This window comes from Kogia breviceps, chromosome 12, assembly GCF_026419965.1.
Source record: "Kogia breviceps isolate mKogBre1 chromosome 12, mKogBre1 haplotype 1, whole genome shotgun sequence".
Classification (NCBI taxonomy): Eukaryota; Metazoa; Chordata; class Mammalia; order Artiodactyla; family Physeteridae; genus Kogia; species Kogia breviceps.
This window is the reverse complement of record NC_081321.1, coordinates 15636355-15657953: the sequence shown is the minus strand read 5'-3', so window position 1 is coordinate 15657953 and position 21599 is coordinate 15636355. Positions and strand designations below refer to the sequence as shown.

General features: G+C 35.7%; 1 protein-coding gene across 2 annotated transcripts in view; it reads right to left on the bottom strand.

Annotated features, from left to right (window-relative positions):
• The window catches only part of PDE3A (phosphodiesterase 3A), a 311357-nt gene that overhangs the window by 19841 nt on the left and 269917 nt on the right, over positions 1-21599 (bottom strand). For both annotated transcript variants that reach the window (XM_067008836.1, XM_059080068.2), the window contains 5 exons: positions 15339-15558; positions 11969-12054; positions 8878-9032; positions 7349-7486; positions 1685-1796 (listed from right to left, as the gene is read on the bottom strand). In XM_067008836.1, coding sequence (XP_066864937.1) covers positions 1685-1796; positions 7349-7486; positions 8878-9032; positions 11969-12054; positions 15339-15558 — 711 coding nt within the window. The remainder of the gene's footprint in view (positions 1-1684; positions 1797-7348; positions 7487-8877; positions 9033-11968; positions 12055-15338; positions 15559-21599) is intronic.

The following is a 21599-nucleotide window of genomic DNA, read 5'->3' as shown; positions in this document are numbered from 1 at the left end:
TAGAGAAAAGTTAGTAGTTATATCAATATGAACTCAGTGGAACTTGGCGATAGCTGATTATATCATTAAAATATATTTTGAAATAGAATATTAATTTGAAAATTTATTCTGACACTAGCTGTTCTTTAGTGTTTGCAGTGGCTTCCTTTCTTGTAAAAGCTTATTTATGCAATTCCTTAACCTTTGAGAAATCACTAACACTTAGGTCAATCCCTGGCATCCAACCAGGGTGGGCCCTGGGAATGTGGTATTAAGAAAGCAAGGCTTATCTTGAAATCCTTTCAAACTACCCCCCCTTTTTCATATTTCTTTCCCCACTTGCATGGCCCCATCGGCCAGACTTTCCCACGGCACCCAGCGCTCTTAAGTTCCTCTCTCCACTCCCGCTGTCCTATTTTGTCTGCATTTGGTTCCATATTCTCCAACAAATCTCACTTGTAGATTTAATTCTTCATTCTCCTTTTCTATCCCACAATTTGTAGATTCAGTAACTCATTCCTCATTTCTAACTCCTCATTCATAACTCATTCCTATCACACAACATCAACTGTGCATTTTCATCTTAATGTAGCATGTGGATGGCATTTTGAAAACCAACATCTTAATAATGGATCACTTGGTTGATGCACTACCCTACCCCTTTCTGAAAACACTTGTGTTCTAGTCTCCGTATAATTTTTATTTAACTTCAGCTCCTTGCAACTACAAACAGACATGGGATTCTAAAGTCCAGGGTATATAAAAGCAAATTTAAAACTTAAAGGTTAAAACACAATTTAAGTAACACATACTTCAGCCAATATATTGATACTATTTTGACTAGTTTTCTTTCTGTGCATTTACTTCCTACAAGAGCTACATGCTTTCGGTACATTTTTGATTGGATTTACAGACATTTTCTCCAGTTCTATTTATTCTGTAGCATGTAGGACAATGCTACTTACATGTTCTGATGATAATCTGAAATGCTACATATTGAAAATTTAATATCTCTTCTGTGTTCCAATTCCTCATGATTATAAATGACAAACTTATTCTCACAATATTCAAAGTTCAGAAGTTTGAACCCTTGGCTGTCCTTTCCTTTGGTCTTCACATTTATCTTGATTTTTAAAATGTTTCTAGTAATTTCTCTACAACCACTTCCAGATGTCTCTCCTATTTTATTAATTAGACCATCATCCTCCTGCCCCTCTACTCCCAGCCAGGTCTATCCTATCCTGAAAAACTTGAATAGTTAGTGGTTTAACTCTGTGGATGCCAGAATAAAGGTTGAGAATTCACCCAATGAGGGAGGTATATTATAAAATGAGCAATAAATGTAACATTTAATTATTTATTTAGCAGACAATTAAATTAAATTAAATGGGCAAGGTACTATTATAGCCCCTTTAGAATTATTACATCATTTTATCCTAACAATCCTATGAAGCAGCCATCATGATCCCCATTTTACAGATTAAGAAATGAGGCACATTGAGATTAAGTAAAACCCAGGGTCTCCAACAGCTGATATGTAAAGGGACCAGAATTCTAACATAAACTATTATCTCCTAATCACTATACCATGTGGCCATAGAGGGTATTTTCAATGTGTAATTCTGTGCTAGTAGCTAATAATTCAATACCCCCATTACCCATAACAAATTCAGTGGATTTAAAAAGTATTAATTCTTATACTTACAAGGAATTTCCCTGTAGCCAATCTCCAAAGCATGAAAATAATTCATGAATTCCCTAACTGGAATTTTAAAAGCTTCAAAGAGGCCCATGTCTTCAAAAAGTCTGTATGATACCTGTGAAAGAAAAAGACAAAGCCTTACAAAACATCCCTCAATGTGTATTAGACATAAAGAGAAAAATGGGGGAAAAAGTATATACTCCATCAACCATATTAATGTACTGCCCGTAGAGACACTTACACTTACAATAAAGAGATATTGAAGACCTCCATGTCCTAGCCCTTGTGGTCCCTGATAAGGGGTATATAATCTATTTTTACAGGTAGAGACATAAAAGCCAAGAAACAACCAACCAAGAAATCCAGTATACACTATAGAAACATATCAAGGTACTAAATTGCATGTGATATCAGTAATACGAGAATAATACTGAGTAAACTGCTAATTGTATAATATATAAGTGCTAAATAAAGAATGAGAGAAAGCTTTAATTCGGACTAATTTTATAAATGAAAAAGAAAAGCTTTCTAGAGGATAAAGGATTCAGAGTTGTGCCTTAGTGAAGAATAAGAGGACAGAATTATGAGAGAGAAAAGGTTGCCTGGGTTGAAATACATAGAGAAGATTTGTTCTAATCCAGTATGAATAAAAATGTTTAAACTATTTTTCCTCAATTGTCTTCTTTCTCCTTTGAATATCTATTCTCCTTCCAATTACTTTCATAGCTCTGGAGATTCAACTCAAGTAAATAGCTCTGGATATAATTGGCATATTTGATATGCAAATGAGGGAGAAAGAAAAACATGAAAAAGGCACAGAAGAAGGTAATGGGGAGAGAAACGGTTATTCACATGGCAGAATGGAGTACAGCACCATTTAAAGTGGCCTCACTTTATGTCACAAAGGCACAGTACCGGTTATAAGTCAGGAGACTCTAAGAAAGAATTATTCATCCTTTTTGTTATTTGCATTCCTTCTTAAAATTCTCTTGAAATATTTCTTCCAAGTCTTTGATAAAATACTTCAAGGTTACTTTTCTATTTTTTGTTATTGACTTTAAATCTGTTCAAATTCACTAGTATTTTTAAGTAGATATTTAATGTTCATCAGTTACATATATTATGTATGTATTTGTGTATATATATATACACAGGTATATATAACTAAAAAAGTGATTTATTCATTCAGCATATGTCTATTGAGTGCCTACTCTGTTTAAGACAGTTTTCCATCTATAAGGCCTATATATATATATAGATAGATAGATAGATAGATAGATAGATAGATGAACAAAACAAAGAAGTTTTCCTTAAAAGAGCTTATGGTCTAGCAGGGTAGGGCAGTAAACCATAGACATAATTAGTAAGGTATATACTATGACGGAAAGTGATGTTATATGAAAAGAGAAAAAGGGAAGCAGGGATGGAGGTTCAGAGTGCAAGGGAGGACATGACAATTGCTGTTTTAAATATGGTGGTTAGAAGAGGCACATTCAGGTGACTTTGAGCAAATAATTGAAGGAGATGCAGAGTGAGGTACAGGGATAGCTGAGGAAAGAGTTTTCTAAGCAGAGGAAAAAGAGCAAAAGCCCCGAGGTATGTTTGCTATACTCAAGAAACAGCAAGAAGGCCAACACGGCTAAAACAGAGTGAATGAGGACAGGAGTAAAATTTAAGTTAGTGACTGTAGAGCGGTACTGTGTGGGTTGCGATCTTGCTGGTTGACAGCCAGACTAATCATTATGAGGACTTTTACACTGAGTGACGTATGGAGCCTTTGAAGAGATTGGAGCAGGGAAGTGTCTTTATTTATTTAACTTACGATCTAAAAGGAGTACTGTGGCTGCCCATCGGGAACAGAGTATGTATATTATACGTGCTTTTTTCACTCTGAATGGCAAGTATATTTAATTTTTCCCCTTTTTCTGTGTTACATAAAATCTCCACCTCCTCTCTTTAAAAATGTAACAGAAAGTTAAGTTTGTGGTCTCTGTCATATTTCAAGCTAGTTCTTCTTTGAGTTATCTTCTCCATACTATTGCTTTAAACTATATTTGAGTTCTTGTTTATAAATACCCAGTGGATTTAACTATGCATGTAACTTCAATAAAAATTATTTATAACAATAACAGCAGCTGCAGCTGTTGACATATATATTTGTGTGTGTGTATATATATATGGCATTTAATATGTGTGATGCCTGCTCTAAGTAGTTTACATATATTCATTATTTACATTAATTAATCCAAAGGGCATCTTATGAGATAGATACTGTTAATTACTAACATCTGAAAGCAGAAGACACTAAGACACAGAGAAGTTGAATGACTTGTAAAAGATCACACTGTTGACACATTATCAGACCAGAATTCAAGCGGTGTGCTCTTAACTGCTTCAAATCCTACCGCCATTATTCGAAAAGCAATACTGTTAGGATTGCAAATGACTAAAGTTTCCTATTATTCTCTTAAAACGTTTGAAAGATGAATTGAAAAATTAAGACAAGCTATTTTAGAGTATGATTTTAAAATAGGAGAATTCTCACCAAGAAGCTGTTAAAAATCAATGGCGAATGATCCAAACTCGTGAATAAAGAAAAGTCAGTTAACTGTGTAAATACTGGTAACCAAAAAAGGTAAACACTCTTCCAAAATCGGAATGATGTCCTTTTAAATTTGTTTAAATAAACATGATAATCATCAAAAAGGTAGGCAGTATGTTAAGGCTGAGAAATCATTTCCAGTGCACATATGTCTCTTTAAAAGTCTTTTGAAGTGAGACTTTTCCTGTGTAGTCTCAGCCAAAAGGTGATTTCTTGGAATGTTCAAGTTAATTCATTTCAGCTGTCCTAAAGTCTCTCACTAAAGTGCAAAAAAATATGCCTTTACACAGTGAAAATTTCATTTTTTTTTATGCTTATAAACTCAAATCAAAGAAAAAGCAACCCACAGCAAGGCAAATAAAGTTGTCTTTTCTCAAAGTTCAGTGTTTTGTATTTTGGAAAAATAAACAGTGACATAGTAAGGACCACAAAGTTATGTATTTAGTTTTGAAAGATAACTGGAAAAAAAGATACAAAAATCTAATTATATCTAATTAATTAATATTGTTATATATTAATATTAGATATAATTAATATTAATTAATTATATCTAATCTTTCTATTGTCTTGTTGTATTCACAACTTTTAGAAAACATTCTGTGGCAAAACTGGTTAAGTTGCACCCTCCCGCCCCACCGCCACCATTCACAGAACTCCAAGGGGGTTAGGTACCTGCAGTGTTATTTGGTAGTCACTTGTGCTGTAAAACCAACTGCTATAATAACCACTTTCTAGTTTCTCAGACTCTCCATTCTCAGAGTTTGAAAATATAATAAATAAATGCATTTTATGAGGGGCTGAAATGGATTTGAGGTGAAGGTAAAAAGCCCGGACTTCCGATATACAGATATATCAAATCCTGTGTCCAATATGACTTTAGATGAACAGTATATTTTAAGTCTCCGTTTCTTCTTCTATCAGCTAGAGATTTAAAGAAATACCTGCATCCAAGTTACTCTTAAGATTAAGTTGTAAAGTTTTGGGAAGTCTGTGACACATACATCAAATACAAAACAATGTGAGATTTTTCTCTCCATCCCAGGGAACACACTCTCCAGTAGAAGAGAAAGAAGACTTCCTGGCCCATTGCCACATCTTCTTGTGGCACCATTACAGGCATATTTCCAGGTAAAATCACTCCCTCAGAGTTCTGGTATGCAATGAGTTTCAGAGAGTAGGATACAAAACCTCCCTGGAAAAGCCCCAAGGCATGAGGCAGAGGTGGACTGGATAAAACAGCTACCCTTATACATGCCTCAAGATCAGTGAGCATAAAAGATGCTGAAGATGCTGCTCAGCATTGAGGAGAAAGAAAGAGAAGAAAAATGGGACTATTAATTTTCAAAAACATGCATGGACCTTGAGGGTATTTTGCCAAGTGAAATAAGTCAGAAAGAGAAAGACAAATACCATAAAGTGATTTTACTTATATGTGGAATATCACAAACAAACAAAATTAATGAACAAACACAAAAAACCAAACATGTAGACATAGAGAACAGAGTAGTGATGGGAGAGGGCAAAAAGGTAAAGGGGGTCAACTGTGCGGTGACAGATGGAAGCTACATTTTTGGTGGTGAGCACATGGTAGGATCTACCAAAGAAGAAATACAATGTGCACATGAAACTTGTATAATATCATAAACCAATGTTACATTAATAATAAAAAAATTTTAACAAAAAAGAGAAAGGGGTAATATCTCTTAGTCAAAGTGCAAGGGCTGCCACTCTGGTTCTCAACGTGTTCATGGTGAGAACAGAGTCCAGTAGAAGCAACAACTGCATGTTATGGAAACTCTGTAATTATTTTGAGCTTCACAAGCCATCCGTCATTTGAGCACACTTCTTCTGTAGGTAGCAAGTCATTATTTTGACACAGATCTAATTTCCCTATTGGAATGGGAGTTCCTTTAAGGCAGGGACACATTTTGCTTCTTGGAGACTAGCCTAGCACTTCATGTTTGAGGAACTGAAGAGCAAGGGAAAAGGCCACTCTATCTTCTTCCTTCAAACCTTCACAGATCAGTAACCCTCACCCCAAAGTTCTACACTCATACTTGCTCCTGAAGGTCTGAAGAAAGCCTGTCTTCATTGCATGGAGCAGAAATCAGTCCAACAAGTGATTTCTTTTCTAGCGTTTTGCAGGGAAGGGTTAGAGGCTCCAGTAAATGTGGGTCCTGAATTCTCACCTAAATCTGATATTAACAAACCTGGTAGTCTTTAGTATCTTTGCTGTGATATTTCTTCAATCTGTAAGAACTCACCTACAATATTTTAAGATAAGCTGATAAATATTATTCCATCATCCCCATTAATTAAGAGTTTTGATAGGGGCTCAATAATAGAGCAAATCCATTTTGTTTCATTTTATTTATTGAGAGCAAACATGTTCAAATTCTTAATTTCTGTATGTTTTCTTTCTCCTTCAGAGAAACAAAACGTTTCTTTATTTGGGAAACCTTGAAAGTAGCTGAGCTTAAGGAAAAAATACTTAAGGAAAAAAAAGGCTCGTTATGCAGTAATAGTTTGTATTCTATATTTCTTGTGATACCTAAAGGTGTTTTCCATATTAAAATACGAAGAACTCTAATGTGTTTCTCACAGCACTGGAGGAAACATACTACTGCATGATATCTTATTTTTGATAAGGCGTAAGCACTACTATACTATTCAAAAGTTAAAAAAAATAGTCATTGGAAATAATCACAGACAATAAATTAGTGTTTATAAATTGGCAGCTTTCTTTTTGTGAGGGCTTGGGTCAGCTTTTCTTTTGCTGAATTCTATGAATTTAGATCACTTCTCTATCTTGCTTGTTTATCCCTGCCCCCTCCATTTTGTCTTAGAAAATATATAATATTTTAATTGCAGAATATGATATTCTACTCACTTGAAGTTCTAGTATTTTTCGTTATCCCACCAGCAAGGAATCTACAGAATGTTGGGTACTGAAATTTCCTTTCTCCACCTAATATTCACCACTGTTGTTAAGTATGTACAGAGATTTAAACAAACAAGGAATTTTTTTTTACATTTAAAGTCATATGTATGAATGCATTTCTTACCTGACTAAGAATACGCCCACATTTTCTTCCTATTTTCTCCACCAAATCAAAAATTGGAAAATTCCAAGTATTTAGCTGCTCCATAATTGAGTCCAAGTTATCCATGACAAGAGGTTCAGGAGCGAGAATTGGTTTGTCCTGTAATGAAGATAAAAATATTTTAACAGCGTGCAGTTTTTCTACAAAGCGATTTGCTCTTTCTTTGGTAAATTCAATTCAACCATGGAGGTTACCTGAAATAAATGACTTTAGGGTGAATGAGTGATCTTCAATAAAAAAAAAATCAAAATGAACAAAACATCGACCCCCAAGGTAAGGAGAAAAGGTCTTAATGCTGTTTCAGACCATGAATTTTACATTATTAAGCACCTGCCTATTCCTGGTTCATACATGCTATAGAAAAATTAGATGTTTCTTTCATAAATTAACATAACTGCTTTTTGGTCTTCTGTGGAGTTCTTAAATAAAGATTCAAGTACTTCAGAACACTGAAATTGCATGCAAACTTAGCTCTATATTTTTATGTAAATTTTTCTGAGATGAGGATTCCTGGCTTATATTGAACTCTCAAAAGAAACACGAGTGGGGAGGGGGAGTAAATCACCCCTACTCTAATTGGTCCAGTTTATATCACTGCTTCAAAATCAGCATTAATCCTGTAGAGTTACAATTACTACAATTTTCAGTGATTTTAATTTAATTCATGTGATCCATGATTTCCAAAAAGCACACACTGTATATATGAGAAAACATTTTTATAACTGGTCCCAAATGAAGACATTCTTAAGAGTTTATGTACCAAAAAAAGAGAAAATAAAGATAATGAGGATAAGGAGACATATATGTTATTTTATCTGACAATCTCTTTGATTTAAAAGTATAAATGGTAAATCAGGTAAAAGAAAAATGATAAGAACAGCAATTGATAAGCACATGACAGTCAACTATTTTCTACCATTGCTGCCTCCTCCAAACTAACCAGACTCAAATGTATGCTTTTATCCTCTTCAAGTGGATCTTTGTAAACACATAAAATACGTCATCATGAAAAGATGTTTTAATGGGTAGCAAGTGTCAGCGTAAACCTGGTTTAATTTAACAAGGAAAATGAATATTGGCTCACTTTCTAAATCAAGGAGGTACTAGAGAAGAACCAACAGAGCCCTACGATAACTAAGATATTTCATTTTCATTGCTTGATATTTATAAAATATGATTTTACTGATTGAAATAATTCATTTTCCTATGCACATTTACATTTTTAGATTGGGTTAGGAAATATCTGTAATCAGTTGTGGAGATAAATACTTCTGTTTTTAATCACTAAATAATGGGACTGTTAAGATACCAGTAAGACTTGGATAGAGAAAAAATTATGTTGATACATATAGGGAGGGCTATAATACATGTATAACCCAAGTGACACAGATCTTCAAACCTAATGATTCAGGTGTCTATTTCTAAGCCAATTCCTGTCATAGAAACCAATTTCTCAAGTAAATGAATGAGTTAAGTGATGGGGGGGCTACCAGGAATATCATGGCCTCGGGAGTATAGGTGCTGCAAGCTGATGTCTTCCGCAAAGGCTCTCTGGGGCATTCAGTCTCATCTTCGTTCTGTACAATATCACTGCTATCACTGTTGTTATTGGTTTCATAATCAGAGGTAACTTGAGTGGTGTCATCTGCAATTAAAAGAGAACAAGCCTATTATGAAACTTGCAAAGGAAAAAGGATCCCATTTAAGCGAATATTCCTAAAATGCACATGGTAGATATGGTGTTTATGGAAATACTGCTTTCATGAGCTTACACACCTAGAATATAGGATTATAGGGCGGGAAAAAGCACACATTTTTTAAACCCAGCAAAATAGATGGAGTTACGATCTGTGATTTATAGGACATTCAATAATTCCTCAATAATAATGCTCAGATCAGTAGTTCCGACCTTTTAAACTTCCTATGACTTTCAAGTTACACCTTTTTCAAAATTGAAGTATAGTTGATTTACAACGCTGTGTTCGTTTCTGGTGTACAGCAAAGTGATTTGGTTAGACGTGTAGACATTTTCTCAAATTCTTTTCCATTATGGTTTATTACAGGATATTGAATATAGTTTCCTGTGCTATACAGTCAAACCTTGTTGTTTATCCATCTTATATACAGTAGTTTATATCTGCTAATCCCAAACTCCTAATTTATCCCTCCCCGCTTTGGTAACTTATGGTTCCCTCTTTGGTAACCATAAGTTTGTTTTCTATATCTGTGAGTCTGTTTCTGTTTTGTAAATGACTTCATGTGTATCTTATAAAATCCTATGACTTTATATTTCTTTTTCCTTTATCCATGCCCCAACACACTAAACCACCTAGTAGCTGACTAGAACCTGACCTCTAGAATGGGCACATGGGTGGGAGAAATTGAGTTGATACCCAAGAACAAAGTGGTCTGTAGAACATACCAGCCATAGCATATGCTAAAGAGCATGGCAGGCCCTATGTATCCAATCTCGATTCCTAGGGATCTGTGCTTTCTTCCGTCTCTGCCCCTCTCCACGTACCTTCCACTGCACTCAGCACTAAACTGTACTAACCAAAGGATCAATCAGGTCATATCAAGTGTCTGAAGAACATGCTTCTGGGGGAAGCTTCTCTTAGCTGAATAAAGTGCCTGAATGAAGTTTATGGAGTGCTTGCTATGTGCCAGATACTACGTAAAGCACTTTATTTGTACTAAAACATTGAATCCTCTTAACAATCCTATGAGGCAGGTTTTATTGTGTTACTATTATCCTCACTCTGCAGATAGGAAACTGAGACACAGAAAGGCTAAGTAAAGTGCCCAGGAGCATACAGCTGGTAAATTCTGTCACCAGAATTGAACTCATGAAGTCTGACCCGAGTTCCTATACTCCTGATGAAGCCTAGCTTTTTTTTCTCTCCTGTTTATTGCTTTCCATGGCCTACAAAATCTTTGCCTTTCCCTAAATCACAAAGATATCTGCCTGTGTTTTTTTTTTTTTCAGAAGTTTTATTGCTTTAGCTTTTACAGTTAGGTCTGTGCTCTTTCTCAGAAAAATGTTTCATATGGTATGAAGTAGGGAGTGAGATTCATTTTTTTCCAGCCCTACTAGATTGGAAAATTGGATCTTTGTTGAAAGTTCAATGACCGTATAGGTATGGGTCTAATGTGGGGCTTTCTACTCTATTCCATTTGATTCTATTTGCCAGCACTACACTTTGTCCATGACTGTGGTTTAAGTCTTGAAGTCAGGAGACATATATCCTCTAACTTTGTTCTCCTTCTTCAAGATGCTTTGGATAGTCTAGGTTTGTCATATGTCCTCATATTGCTGGTGAATAATGGCTTTTGTTATGTAGCCTATTCCAATCAGGAGTATTTTGTAGGACATTTCCAAGGACCCATCTTTCTCCCATCTTTCTCATGCAACAGCTTTCTAGGTTAGAATCAGACACAGTCTGAAAGTGTAACTGACAAGTTTCAATCCCAGAATTTGTAGAAAAATGAAGCAGCACACTCAAAGGCCATAGCTCTACAGGAGACCAAAGGTGATAAGGAAACACTCCCCTTATTCTATCAGCCTCAATAGAGTGAGAGATGGGGGACATAGAGAAGGGAATATCCTCACTTCAGAGAGCTACAATATCAGATAACTCTACAATATCAGATAACTCTCAGAACACAGAACTCTTTTAGATTTTTCCTTGCCTATGTCCCCGGACCTTTGTCCCTTGCTGCAGCACACCATTCTCGTGGGCAAGTAATCAATATTTATTGAGTATCTATCAAGAAATGCTGGAGCAGATAATTAAGAAACATTCTTAGGTCACTTTATTATCCTAAAGTCTAAAGTTCATGAAAGCCATTTTTTTCTACCTTGCAAACTTTCAGCAAACTTGGTTTTGATAGCAAGTCCCTAGGACTGCATCAATAAAAATAAAATAATAATTATTACAGTAATTATGGCACCAAACACTAACTACTTACAGTGACCCAGATACTATAATAAGTGTTTTATGTGCTTTAGTAATTTAATTCTCACAATAATCCTGTTTGGTAGGTACTGTTTTTATCTCCATTCTACAGACGAAGGAACCGAGAAACAGAGATTACAGGTGAGCCAGAAGTTGAAAATCAGGATATAAACCAGGCTCCAATGCCTATTTTTCTGAACCTCTCTGTAATACTGCCTCAAGGAAAAAGTATGTTTTCTTCCCTAAGTTTACAGTGATCTAAGCAGGGTCATTTCTCAGAGTGTGCAATGGAGATCTCCACGGAGTACCCTAAAATAGATGACCCTCCAATGTCCAAGATAAAATAATATTTCTGTAGAGTTCTATACATTATATAAAATAGCCTCTCATTTCAAAAATATATTCATTTGTGTGTAGATGTATAGAAACATTTTGGACAGCTCTGCATCAAAATTTAACCTATGATTAACTCTAGGTAGTAGGATTATGGACGATTTTGATTTCCTTCATTGTCTTTTTAAATTTGTAATCTAAAAAATCAAAAACATATGTTACCTTTTTGATGAGAAAAATAATCAAGTAAAGCAATTTACACTTTGAGGAACAGAATCCAATAAAGAATTACCGCTTCTGCTTGGTGTCCGAATGGCTGCCCCACTTCTCTCCAGGGGCCCGTCAGCAGGAGCCCCTTGGGAATATGGTCTGCCACAGCTGAGAAATAATGGAACAGCTGTAAGTAGGTCCTTTCTTTTCAGAAAATCATAGACACACACCATGTACGCATACGTTTAGATAAGTAACAATAATCAAATATTTCTACATTCTACGTATTCGTTTGATGGAAAGAAATCATTTTGTTTTATACATGTTGATACGTAGGATGCTGGGTTTGTGTGTGGGTGGGGGGAGGACGGTGTGCTGCGTCAATACAAAGGATCAAAAACTCTGTTCAACTCTCACGGTCCTCCATGGTCTAGACCATACCTGAGGTGAAACTACTGGCAATTTTTTTTTTTTTTTTACATTATTTAGAGAATCCTGGAATAGTCTGCTATCTATTTACAGTAGTTATTTTGGAGGTGCCGACGTGTATTTGGTCAAAAATATCTTTCCCAATGGAATCCCTTTGTGTCTACTTAAAAGCCTCATTATTAGATTTATTTCTATGGGTTATGAGATTTTATGTCCAAAGAGCCCTTTAAGAATAGATTGATACATGAAAATAGAATAATGGTAGATTAATTTTATTTTTGCCACGAAAGAAGAATTATTTTTTCAGATTGATCAGTTCCCCTGTTAAGGCTCTAAGGAAATGAATAAAGTAGACATACATTTTGATGAACAGTAGATGTAAAACTGACCGCAAAGGTTGCTAGTTGAGAAAAACAGGCCAAGGGAGTGCCCTGTGGGTAATGGAGAAAAATGAAGGTACTAGAGAAGTGGGCAGGGTTCTTTAACAGAGGAGGCTGGAGGATGTAGGATACTTTTGCCTTCTCAACAGTTCTGACTGTTTAATAAATTACAAAGTAACTCCACAAATGGCCTGGCAAGTTTCCTCTCTCGCTTATCTTATTTAGAGACTTTATGATTAGATTTTAATTCTGTTTTTCGCTTCTGGGTTCTTTCGTTCTGCCTAATATTAGAAAGGGTCTCAGAGAGTTTTTGTTTATTTGTTATTCAGCCACAGGTTACTCACTGTAAAAGGAAAAGAGAAGAGTGATATATTATAATTTAATACATTAAATATCTCATCACCTTTTCCCCCTGAATTGTGTTTATATGTGTAGTAGAGATAAGCATTTCCCGGTTAGAGCATTTTCATCCAAAGCAAATTTATTTTTCAAGCCTTGAATGTAAGTAGAAAGTATCACACACAAAATATTTCTAATTATGAAATCCTATCAGCCTGATTTAGGGACTCTAAAGAAAATGACAGAACCCAAGGAAAAAGCCCATAGTTGTAAATGATGGGCTTACATGTTTGGATGAAACTTGGTAAAAGTAGAGTTTATTAGTTTGAAGATTTTTCTTTGCAAGATAATATTTAAAAGGAACATTTAAATGAGTAGTTCAAATAGACCACCTCTTTTTCCAAAAACCCAGCTTGTTGCATAGACATTACAGCGGCCAAGAGACTGGGATTCAATGCCAAATCCTTAAAGTTCAGCGGGGGAAACCACAATAATTAGTCATGTGTTTTTGGAGCTCTCTGTGCCTACATGGGTGGCTGCCTTGAAGGCAATAATAAAACATGGTTTGAATTATAGATTTATAAAGCCCAAACAAATAAAACACACACTACTGGATTTATAAACATTACTGAACAAGTAGACAGTGAAACTCTCTTGTTTTTCTCCAAAACTTCTTTTATAAAAATCCTATTACATTCTTTCTGCTAAAGAATACAAAAAAATAGACTGTGGTGAGAAAAGCTAAGTGAGCGGTACATCTTTTCTGAACCTCTCTGTTCTTTTTTTAGGCGATTTATTTCTTACAAGTCTGGAGCTCACAGTGGGAGAGTCTCCCTAGAAACTAAGTGCTGGAAGCAGATGTCCTTGATGCTGGTGACTCCCCTAGGCTTCATCTTGGCTCGGGAGGCACACCACAAAAAAATTGTTTCTTGAGGGTGTTCCACCAAACACTAGCTCTAGGGGCAATTATTGGGTGTTAACCTAAACAAATTGGCTCTGTGGTCAAATAAAGTCAGAAATCGCCAGATGAAATAAAACTCAAGAGTTTTTCCTTTTGCAGGACTTCTCAGAGCTTTAAATAAAGTGAGGTGTGTTGTGAATCACTAAGAGGAAAATATGATAGGCCTGTTTTACCACAGAGCATACTTTTTTGGGGGGGATAAAAGATGGGATTAACATCCCGCAGAAATTATTTTATTAAAAATGCTATTATACAGAAGGCAGCAGAATAACTTTTGGACGGTGGAATAACTTTTCACTCTGGTCCTGGCCAAACAAACACACACAAATGATTTTCCCTTTGAAACTATTTGTAAAGAGAAAGGAAGGAAAAATAAAGATTATAAAAAGAAATACTCATTTAACATAGAATTTCTGAACAAACGATCAGAAAATGAAATTTGTGAGGCTTCAATCTGAATTCATTGATCAAGCCTGGGTCTGTGACCCAACATGTGATATTAGAAGACTAACATGTAACTACTTTATTCAAACAGTTATCCTCATTAACCTTAGGGGGAAAAATACCATTTTATTCAAGGCACTCTCACGATTATAACTTAGTTTTAAAACACTCAACTCTTTTCTACTTAAAAAAAGATCGTAATGCTTTAAGATCAGTTATTCAAGATAAAGCTATTACTGAAGAACAATAATATATTAATAAGTAAGAGGAGGTATTTCTTTTTTAGTGACCATGTGGGCAAAATAGTCTTATCACGCTAGGCTCTTTTTTCTTATCCCCTGTAACAGACAATACTCTGTCATTCGGTTTCAATAGGACAGATCAGCACAAGCAATTGCTTCACTATTCAGAGATCCATTTGAGTCCAGCCATAAGGTGTCATGTGTTATCTGCATATTTTTAAAGCGATAAAATGGGAATTGCAAACTAAAGATAAAATAAGATAAAAAGAAGTAACTTTAAAATCAATATAAAATCCTCCCTGGAGAACAAGTAAAAAATATCCCAACAAAACATCAAATTATACCAAATGACTTGATATGAGTTTTTAATTACATGTTTTATGCATCCTCCATCAGCAAGCAGACAAAATGTATGACATTATTTTGTATCATCTCCAAAGATTAGCTGTATGGACTATATGGTTAATGGAAAAGCACTGAAAAATTAAGTTTCTATGCCAGCCTATTCAACACAAATCACATTATTTGTACTTTCTTGTCAACTACTTTGGGCAACCTACACAGAGGTGTGTGGACTGGTGGTGAGCATTCCTAAGAGGAAAACCAGTATTAGTTTTATTATTAGTTAAACTCCTGCTAACAATATGAATTCCTTACCTGCTACATATAACAGGTGGAGTCAGGATCTGAGGAGAAAGGTCAGGGGCACTCTGAGTGTAAGTTATGGCCCTGTGAGAACTTAGGCCTTGTTTGGCAGTTGCATCGGCAGATTCTGGAAACTGCACTGCAGAAATTTTGCTGACTGGGCTGCTGGCAGGGGTCCCATGGAGAGGTGAGGAAGAGGGTGAGGAAAGAGGTGAAATTTTCACTAGGGAACCTAAGAAAAAAAGAGAGTTATTAAGTCCTAAATAAATGTCTTTGAAAGTCAAAATTGCAACTCTTTTTTTTTTAAACATCTTTATTGGAGTATAACTGTTTTACAATGTTGTGTTAGTTTCTGCTTTATAACAAAGTGAATCAGTTATACGTATACATATATCCCCATATCCCCTCCCTCTTGCGTCTCCCTCCCTCCCACCCCTCTAGGTGGTCACAAAGCACAGAGCTGATCTCCCTGTGCTATGAGGCTGCTTCCCACTACCTATCTATTTTACAACTGGTAGTGTATATATGTCCATGCCACTCTCTCACTTCGCCCCAGCTAACTCTTCCCCCTCGCTGTATCCTCAAGTCCATTCTCTACATCTGCATCATTATTCCTGTTCTGCCCCTAGGTTCTTTAGAACCAGTTTTTTTGTTTATTTTTAGATCCCATGTATGTGTGTTAGCATACAAATTTGTTTTTCTCTTTCTCCCTTACTTCACTCTGAAGGACAGACTCTAGGTCCATACACCTCACTACAAATAACTCAATTTCGTTTACTTTTATGGCTGAGTAATATTCCACTGTATATATGTACCACATCTTTTTTATCCATTCATCTGTTGATAGACACTTAGGTTACTTCCATATCCTGGCTACTGTAAACAGAGCTGCAATGAACACTGTGGTACATGACTCTTTTTGAATTATGTTTTTCTCAGGGTATATGCCCAGTAGTGGGATTGCTGGGTTATATGACAGTTCTATTTTTAGTTTTTTAAGGAACTTCCATACTGTTCGCCATAGTGGCTGTATCAATTTACATTCCCACCAACAATGCAAGAGGCTTCCCTTTTCTCCATACCCGCTCCAGCATTTACTGTTTGTAGATTTTTTGATGATGGCCATTCTGACTGGTGTGAGGTGATACCTAATTGTAGTTTTGATTTGCATTTATATAATGATTAGTGGTGTTGAGCATCCTTTCATGTGTTTGTTGATAATCTGTATCTCTTCTTTGGAGAAATGTCTGTTTAAGTCTCCTGCCCATTTTTGGATTGGGTTGTTTGTTTTTTGATATTGAGCTGTGTGAGCTGCTTGTAAATTTTGGAGATTAATCCTTTGTCAGTTGCTTCATTTGCAACTATTTTCTCCCATTCTCAGGGTTGTCTTTTCATCTTGTTAATGGCTTCCTTTGCTGTGCAAAAGCTTTTAAGTTTCATTAGGTCCCGTTTGTTTATTTTTGTTTTTATTTCCATTTCTCTAGGAGGTGGGTCAAAAAGGATCTTGCTATGATTTATGTGATAGAGTGTTCTGCCTATGTTTTCCTCTAAGAGTTTTATAGTGTGTGGCCTTACATTTAGGTCTTTAATCCATTTTCAGTTTAATTTTGTGTATGGTGTTAGGGAGGGTTATAATTTCATTCTTTTCCATGTAGCTATCCAGTTTTCCCAGCACCACTTACTGAAGAGGCTGTCTTTTCTCCATTGTATACTCTTGCCTCCTTTATCAAACATAAGGTGATCATATGTGCATGGGTTTATCTCTGGGCTTTCTATCCTGTTCCATTGATCTATATTTCTGTTTTTGTGCCAGTAACATACTGTCTTGATGACTGTTGCTTTTTTTATAGTCTGAAGTCATGGAGCCTGATTCCTCCAGTTCTGTTTTTCATTCTCAAGATTGCTTTGGCTATCTGGGGTCTTCTGTGTTTCCATACAAACTGTGAAATTTTTTGTTCTAGTTCTGTAAAAAATGCCATTGGTAGTTTGATAGGGATTGCATTGAATCTGTAGATTGCTTTGGGTAGTAGAGTCATTTTCACAATGTTGATTCTTCCAATCCAAGAACATGGTATATCTCTCCATCTGTTGGTATCATCTTTAACTTCTTTCATCAGTATCTTATAGTTTTCTGCATACAGGTCTTTTATCTCCTTAGGTAGGTTTATTCCTAGGTATTTTATTCTTTTTGTTGCAATGGTAAATGAGAATGTTTCCTTAATTTCTCTTTCAGATTTTTCATCTTTAGTGTGTAGAAATGCAAGAGATTTCTGTGCATTAATTTTGTATCCTGCTACATTGATTAGTTCTAGTAGTTTTCTGGTAGCATCTTTAGGATTCTCTATGTAGAGTATCATGTCATCTGCAAACAGTGACAGCTTTACTTTTTCTTTTCCGATTTGTATTCCTTTTACTTCTCTTTCTTCTCTAATTGCTGTGGCCTAAACTTCCAAAACTGTGTTGAATAATAGTGGTGAGAGTGGACAACCTTGTCTTGTTCCTGATCTTAGGAGAAATGGTTTCAGGTTTTCACCATTGAGGATGATGTTGGCTGTGGGTTTGTCATATATGGCCTTTATTATGTTGAGGAAAGTTCCCTCTATGCCTACTTTCTGGAGGGCTTTTATCATAAATCGGTGTTGAATTTTGTCAAAATCTTTTTCTGCATCTATTGAGATGATCATATGGTTTTTCTCCTTCAATTTGTTAACATGCTTTATCACATTGATTGATTTGTGTACACTGAAGAATCCTTGCATTCCTGGGATAAACCCCACTTGATCATTGTGTATGATCCTTTTAATGTGCTGTCGGATTTTGTTTGCTAGTATTCTTGTTGAGGATTTTTGCCTCTATGTTCATCAGTGATATTGACCTGTAGTTTTCTTTCTTTGTGACATCTTTGTCTGGTTTTGGTATCAGGGTGATGGTGGCCTCACAGAATGAGTTTGGGAGTGTTCCTCCCTCTGCTATATTTTGGAAGAGTTTGAGAAGGATAGGTGTTAGTTCTTCTCTAAATGTTTGATAGAATTCGCCTGTGAAGCCATCTGGTCCTGTGCTTTTGTGTCTTGGAAGATTTTTAATCACAGTCTCAATTTCAGTGCTTGTGATTGGTCGGTTTATATCTTCTATTTCTTCCTGGTTCAGTCTCAAAAGTTTATGCTTTTCTAAGAATTTGTCCATTTCTTCCAGGTGGTCCATTTTATTGGCATAGAGTTGCTTGTAGTAATCTCTCACGATCCTTTGTATTTCTGCAGTGTCCGTTGTTACTTCTCCTTTTTCATTTTTAATTCTACTGATTTTAGTCTTCTCTCTTTTTTTTCTTGATGAGTCTGGCTAATGGTTTATCATTTTTGTTTATTTTCTCAAAGAACCAGCTTTTAGCTTTACTGATCTTTGCTATCATTTCCTTCATTTCTTTTTCATTTATTTCTGATCTGATCCTTATGATTTCTTTCCTTCTGCTAACTTTGGGGATTTTTTTGTTCTTTCTCTAATTGCTTTAGGTGTAAGGTTAGGTTGTTTATTTGAGATGTTTCTTGTTTCTTGAGGTAGGAGTGTATTGCTATAAACTTCCCTCTTAGAACTGCTTTTGCTGCATCCCATAGGTTTTGGGTTGTCATGTTTTCATTGTCATTTGTTTCCAGGTATTTTTTGATTTCCTCTTTGATTTCTTCAGGGATCTCTGGTTATTTAGTAGTGTATTGCTTGGCCTCCATGTGTTTGTATTTTTTACAGATTTTTTCCTGTAATTGATATCTAGTCTCATAGCGTGTGGTCGGAAAAGATACTTGATATGATTTCAATTTTTTAAAATTTACCAAGGCTTGATTTGTGACCCAAGATATGATCTATCCTGGAGAATTTTCCATGAGCACTTGATAAGAATGTTTATTCTGTTGTTTTTGGATGGAATGTCCTATAAATATCAATTAAGTCCATCTTGTTTAATGTATCATTTAAAGTTTGTGTTTCCTTATTTATTTTCATTCTGGATGATCTGTCCATTGGTGAAAGTGGAGTGTTACAGCCCCCTACTATGATTGTGTTACTGTCGATTTCCCCTTTTATGACTGTTAGTATTTGCCTTATGTATTGAGGGGCTCCTATGCTGGGTACATAAATATTTACAATCGTTACATCTTCTTCTTGGATTGATCCCTTGATCATTATGTAGTATCCTTGTCTCTTGTAATAGTCTTTATTTTAAAGTCTATTTTGTCTGATAATGAGAATTGCTACTCCAGCTTTCTTTTGATTTCCATTTGCATGGAATATCTTTTTCCATCCCCTCACTTTCAGTCTGTATGTGTCCCTAGGTCTGAAGTGGGTCTCTTGTTGACAGCATATATATGGGTCTTGTTTTTGTTCTATTCAGCCAGTCTATGTCTTCTGGTTGGATCATTTAATTCATTTACATTTAAGGTAGTTATCGATATGTATATTCTTATTCCCATTTTCTTAATTGTTTTGGGTTTGTTATTGTAGGTCTTTTCCTTCTCTTGTGTTTTCTGCCTAGAGAAGTTCCTTTAGCATTTGTTGTAAAGCTGGGTTTGTGATGCTGAATTCTCTTAGCTTTTGCTTGTCTGTAAAGGTTTTAATTTCTCCGTCAAATCTGAATGAGATCCTTGCTGGGTAATCTTGGTTATCGGTTTTTTCCCTTTCATCAGTTTAAATATGTCCTGCCACTCCCTTGTGGCTTGCAGAGTTTCTGCTGAAAGATCAGCTGTTCACCTTATGGAGATCCCCTTGTATGTTATTTGTTGTTTTTCCCTTGCTGCTTTTAATATTTTTTCTTTGTATTTAATGTTTGATAGCTTGATTAATATGTGTCTTTGTGTGTTTCTCCTTGGATTTATCCTGTATGGGACTCTCTGCTCTTCCTGGACTTCATTGACTACTTCCTTTCCCAAATTAGGGAAGTTTTCAACTATAATCTTTTCAGATATTTTGTCGGTCCCTTTCTTTTTCTCTTCTTCTTCTGGGATCCCTATAATTCAAATGTTGGTGCGTTTAATGTTGTCCCAGAGGTCTCTGAGACTGACCTCAATTTTTTCATTCTTTTTCTTTATTCTACTCTGTGGTAGTTATTTCCACTATTTTATCTTCCAGGTCACTTCTCTGTTCTTCTGCCTCAGTTATTCTGCTTTTGATTCCTTCTAGAGGATTTTTAATTTCATTTATTGTGCTGTTCATCATTGTTTGTTTGCTCTTTAGTTCTTCTAGGTCCTTGTTAAACGTTTCTTGTATTTTCTCCATTCTATTTCCAAGATTTAGGATCATCTTTATTATCTTTACTCTGAATTCTTTTTCAGGTAGACCACCTATTTCCTCTTCATTTGTTTGGTCTGGTGAGTGTTTTCTTTGCTCTTTCATCTGCTGTGTGTTTCTCTGTCTTCTCATTTTGTTTAACTTACTGTGTTTGGGGTCTCCTTTTCACAGGCTGCAGGTTTGTATTTCCCATTGTTTTTGGTGTCTGCCCCCAGTGGCTACGGATGGTTCAGTGCATTACAGGCTTCCTGGTGGAGCAGACTGGTGCCTGTGTTCTGGTGGATGAGGCTGGATCTTGTCTTTCTGGTGGGGCGGACCACATCCAGTGGTGTGTTTTGGGGTGTATGTGACCTGATTATGATTTTAGGCAGCCTCTCTGCTAATGAGTGGGGTTGTATTCCTGTCTTGCTAGTTGTTTGACATAGGTTGTCCAGCACTGTAGCTTGCTGGTCGTTAAGTGGAGATCTCTGGGAGAGCTTTCACCATTTCATATTACGTGTAGCCGGCCGGGAGGTCTCTGGTGGACCAATGTCCTAAAGTTGGCTCTTCCACCCCAGCGGCACAGACTTGACACCCAGCCTGAGCACCTAGACCCTTTCAGCCACACAGCTCAGAAGAAAAGGTAGAGAAAAAGAAAGGAAAAAAATAAAGTTATTAAAAATTTTTTTTTAATTATTAGAAAGAAAAAGATTTTTAAAAACAGAAAGAAAGAAGAGAGCAACCAAACCAAAAAACAAATCCAGTAATGATAACAAGTGCTAAAAACTATACTAAAAAAAACCAAAAAAACAAACAAAAAAACCGGACAGACAGAACCCTAGGACAAATGGTAAAAGCAAAGCTATACAGACAAAATCACACATAGAAGCATACACATACAACTCACAGAAAGAGAAAAAGAAATATATATATATATATTAAAAAAAGGAAGAGAGCAACCAAATCAATAAACAAATCTACCAATGATAATAAACTCTATAAATACTAAACTAAGATAGACAT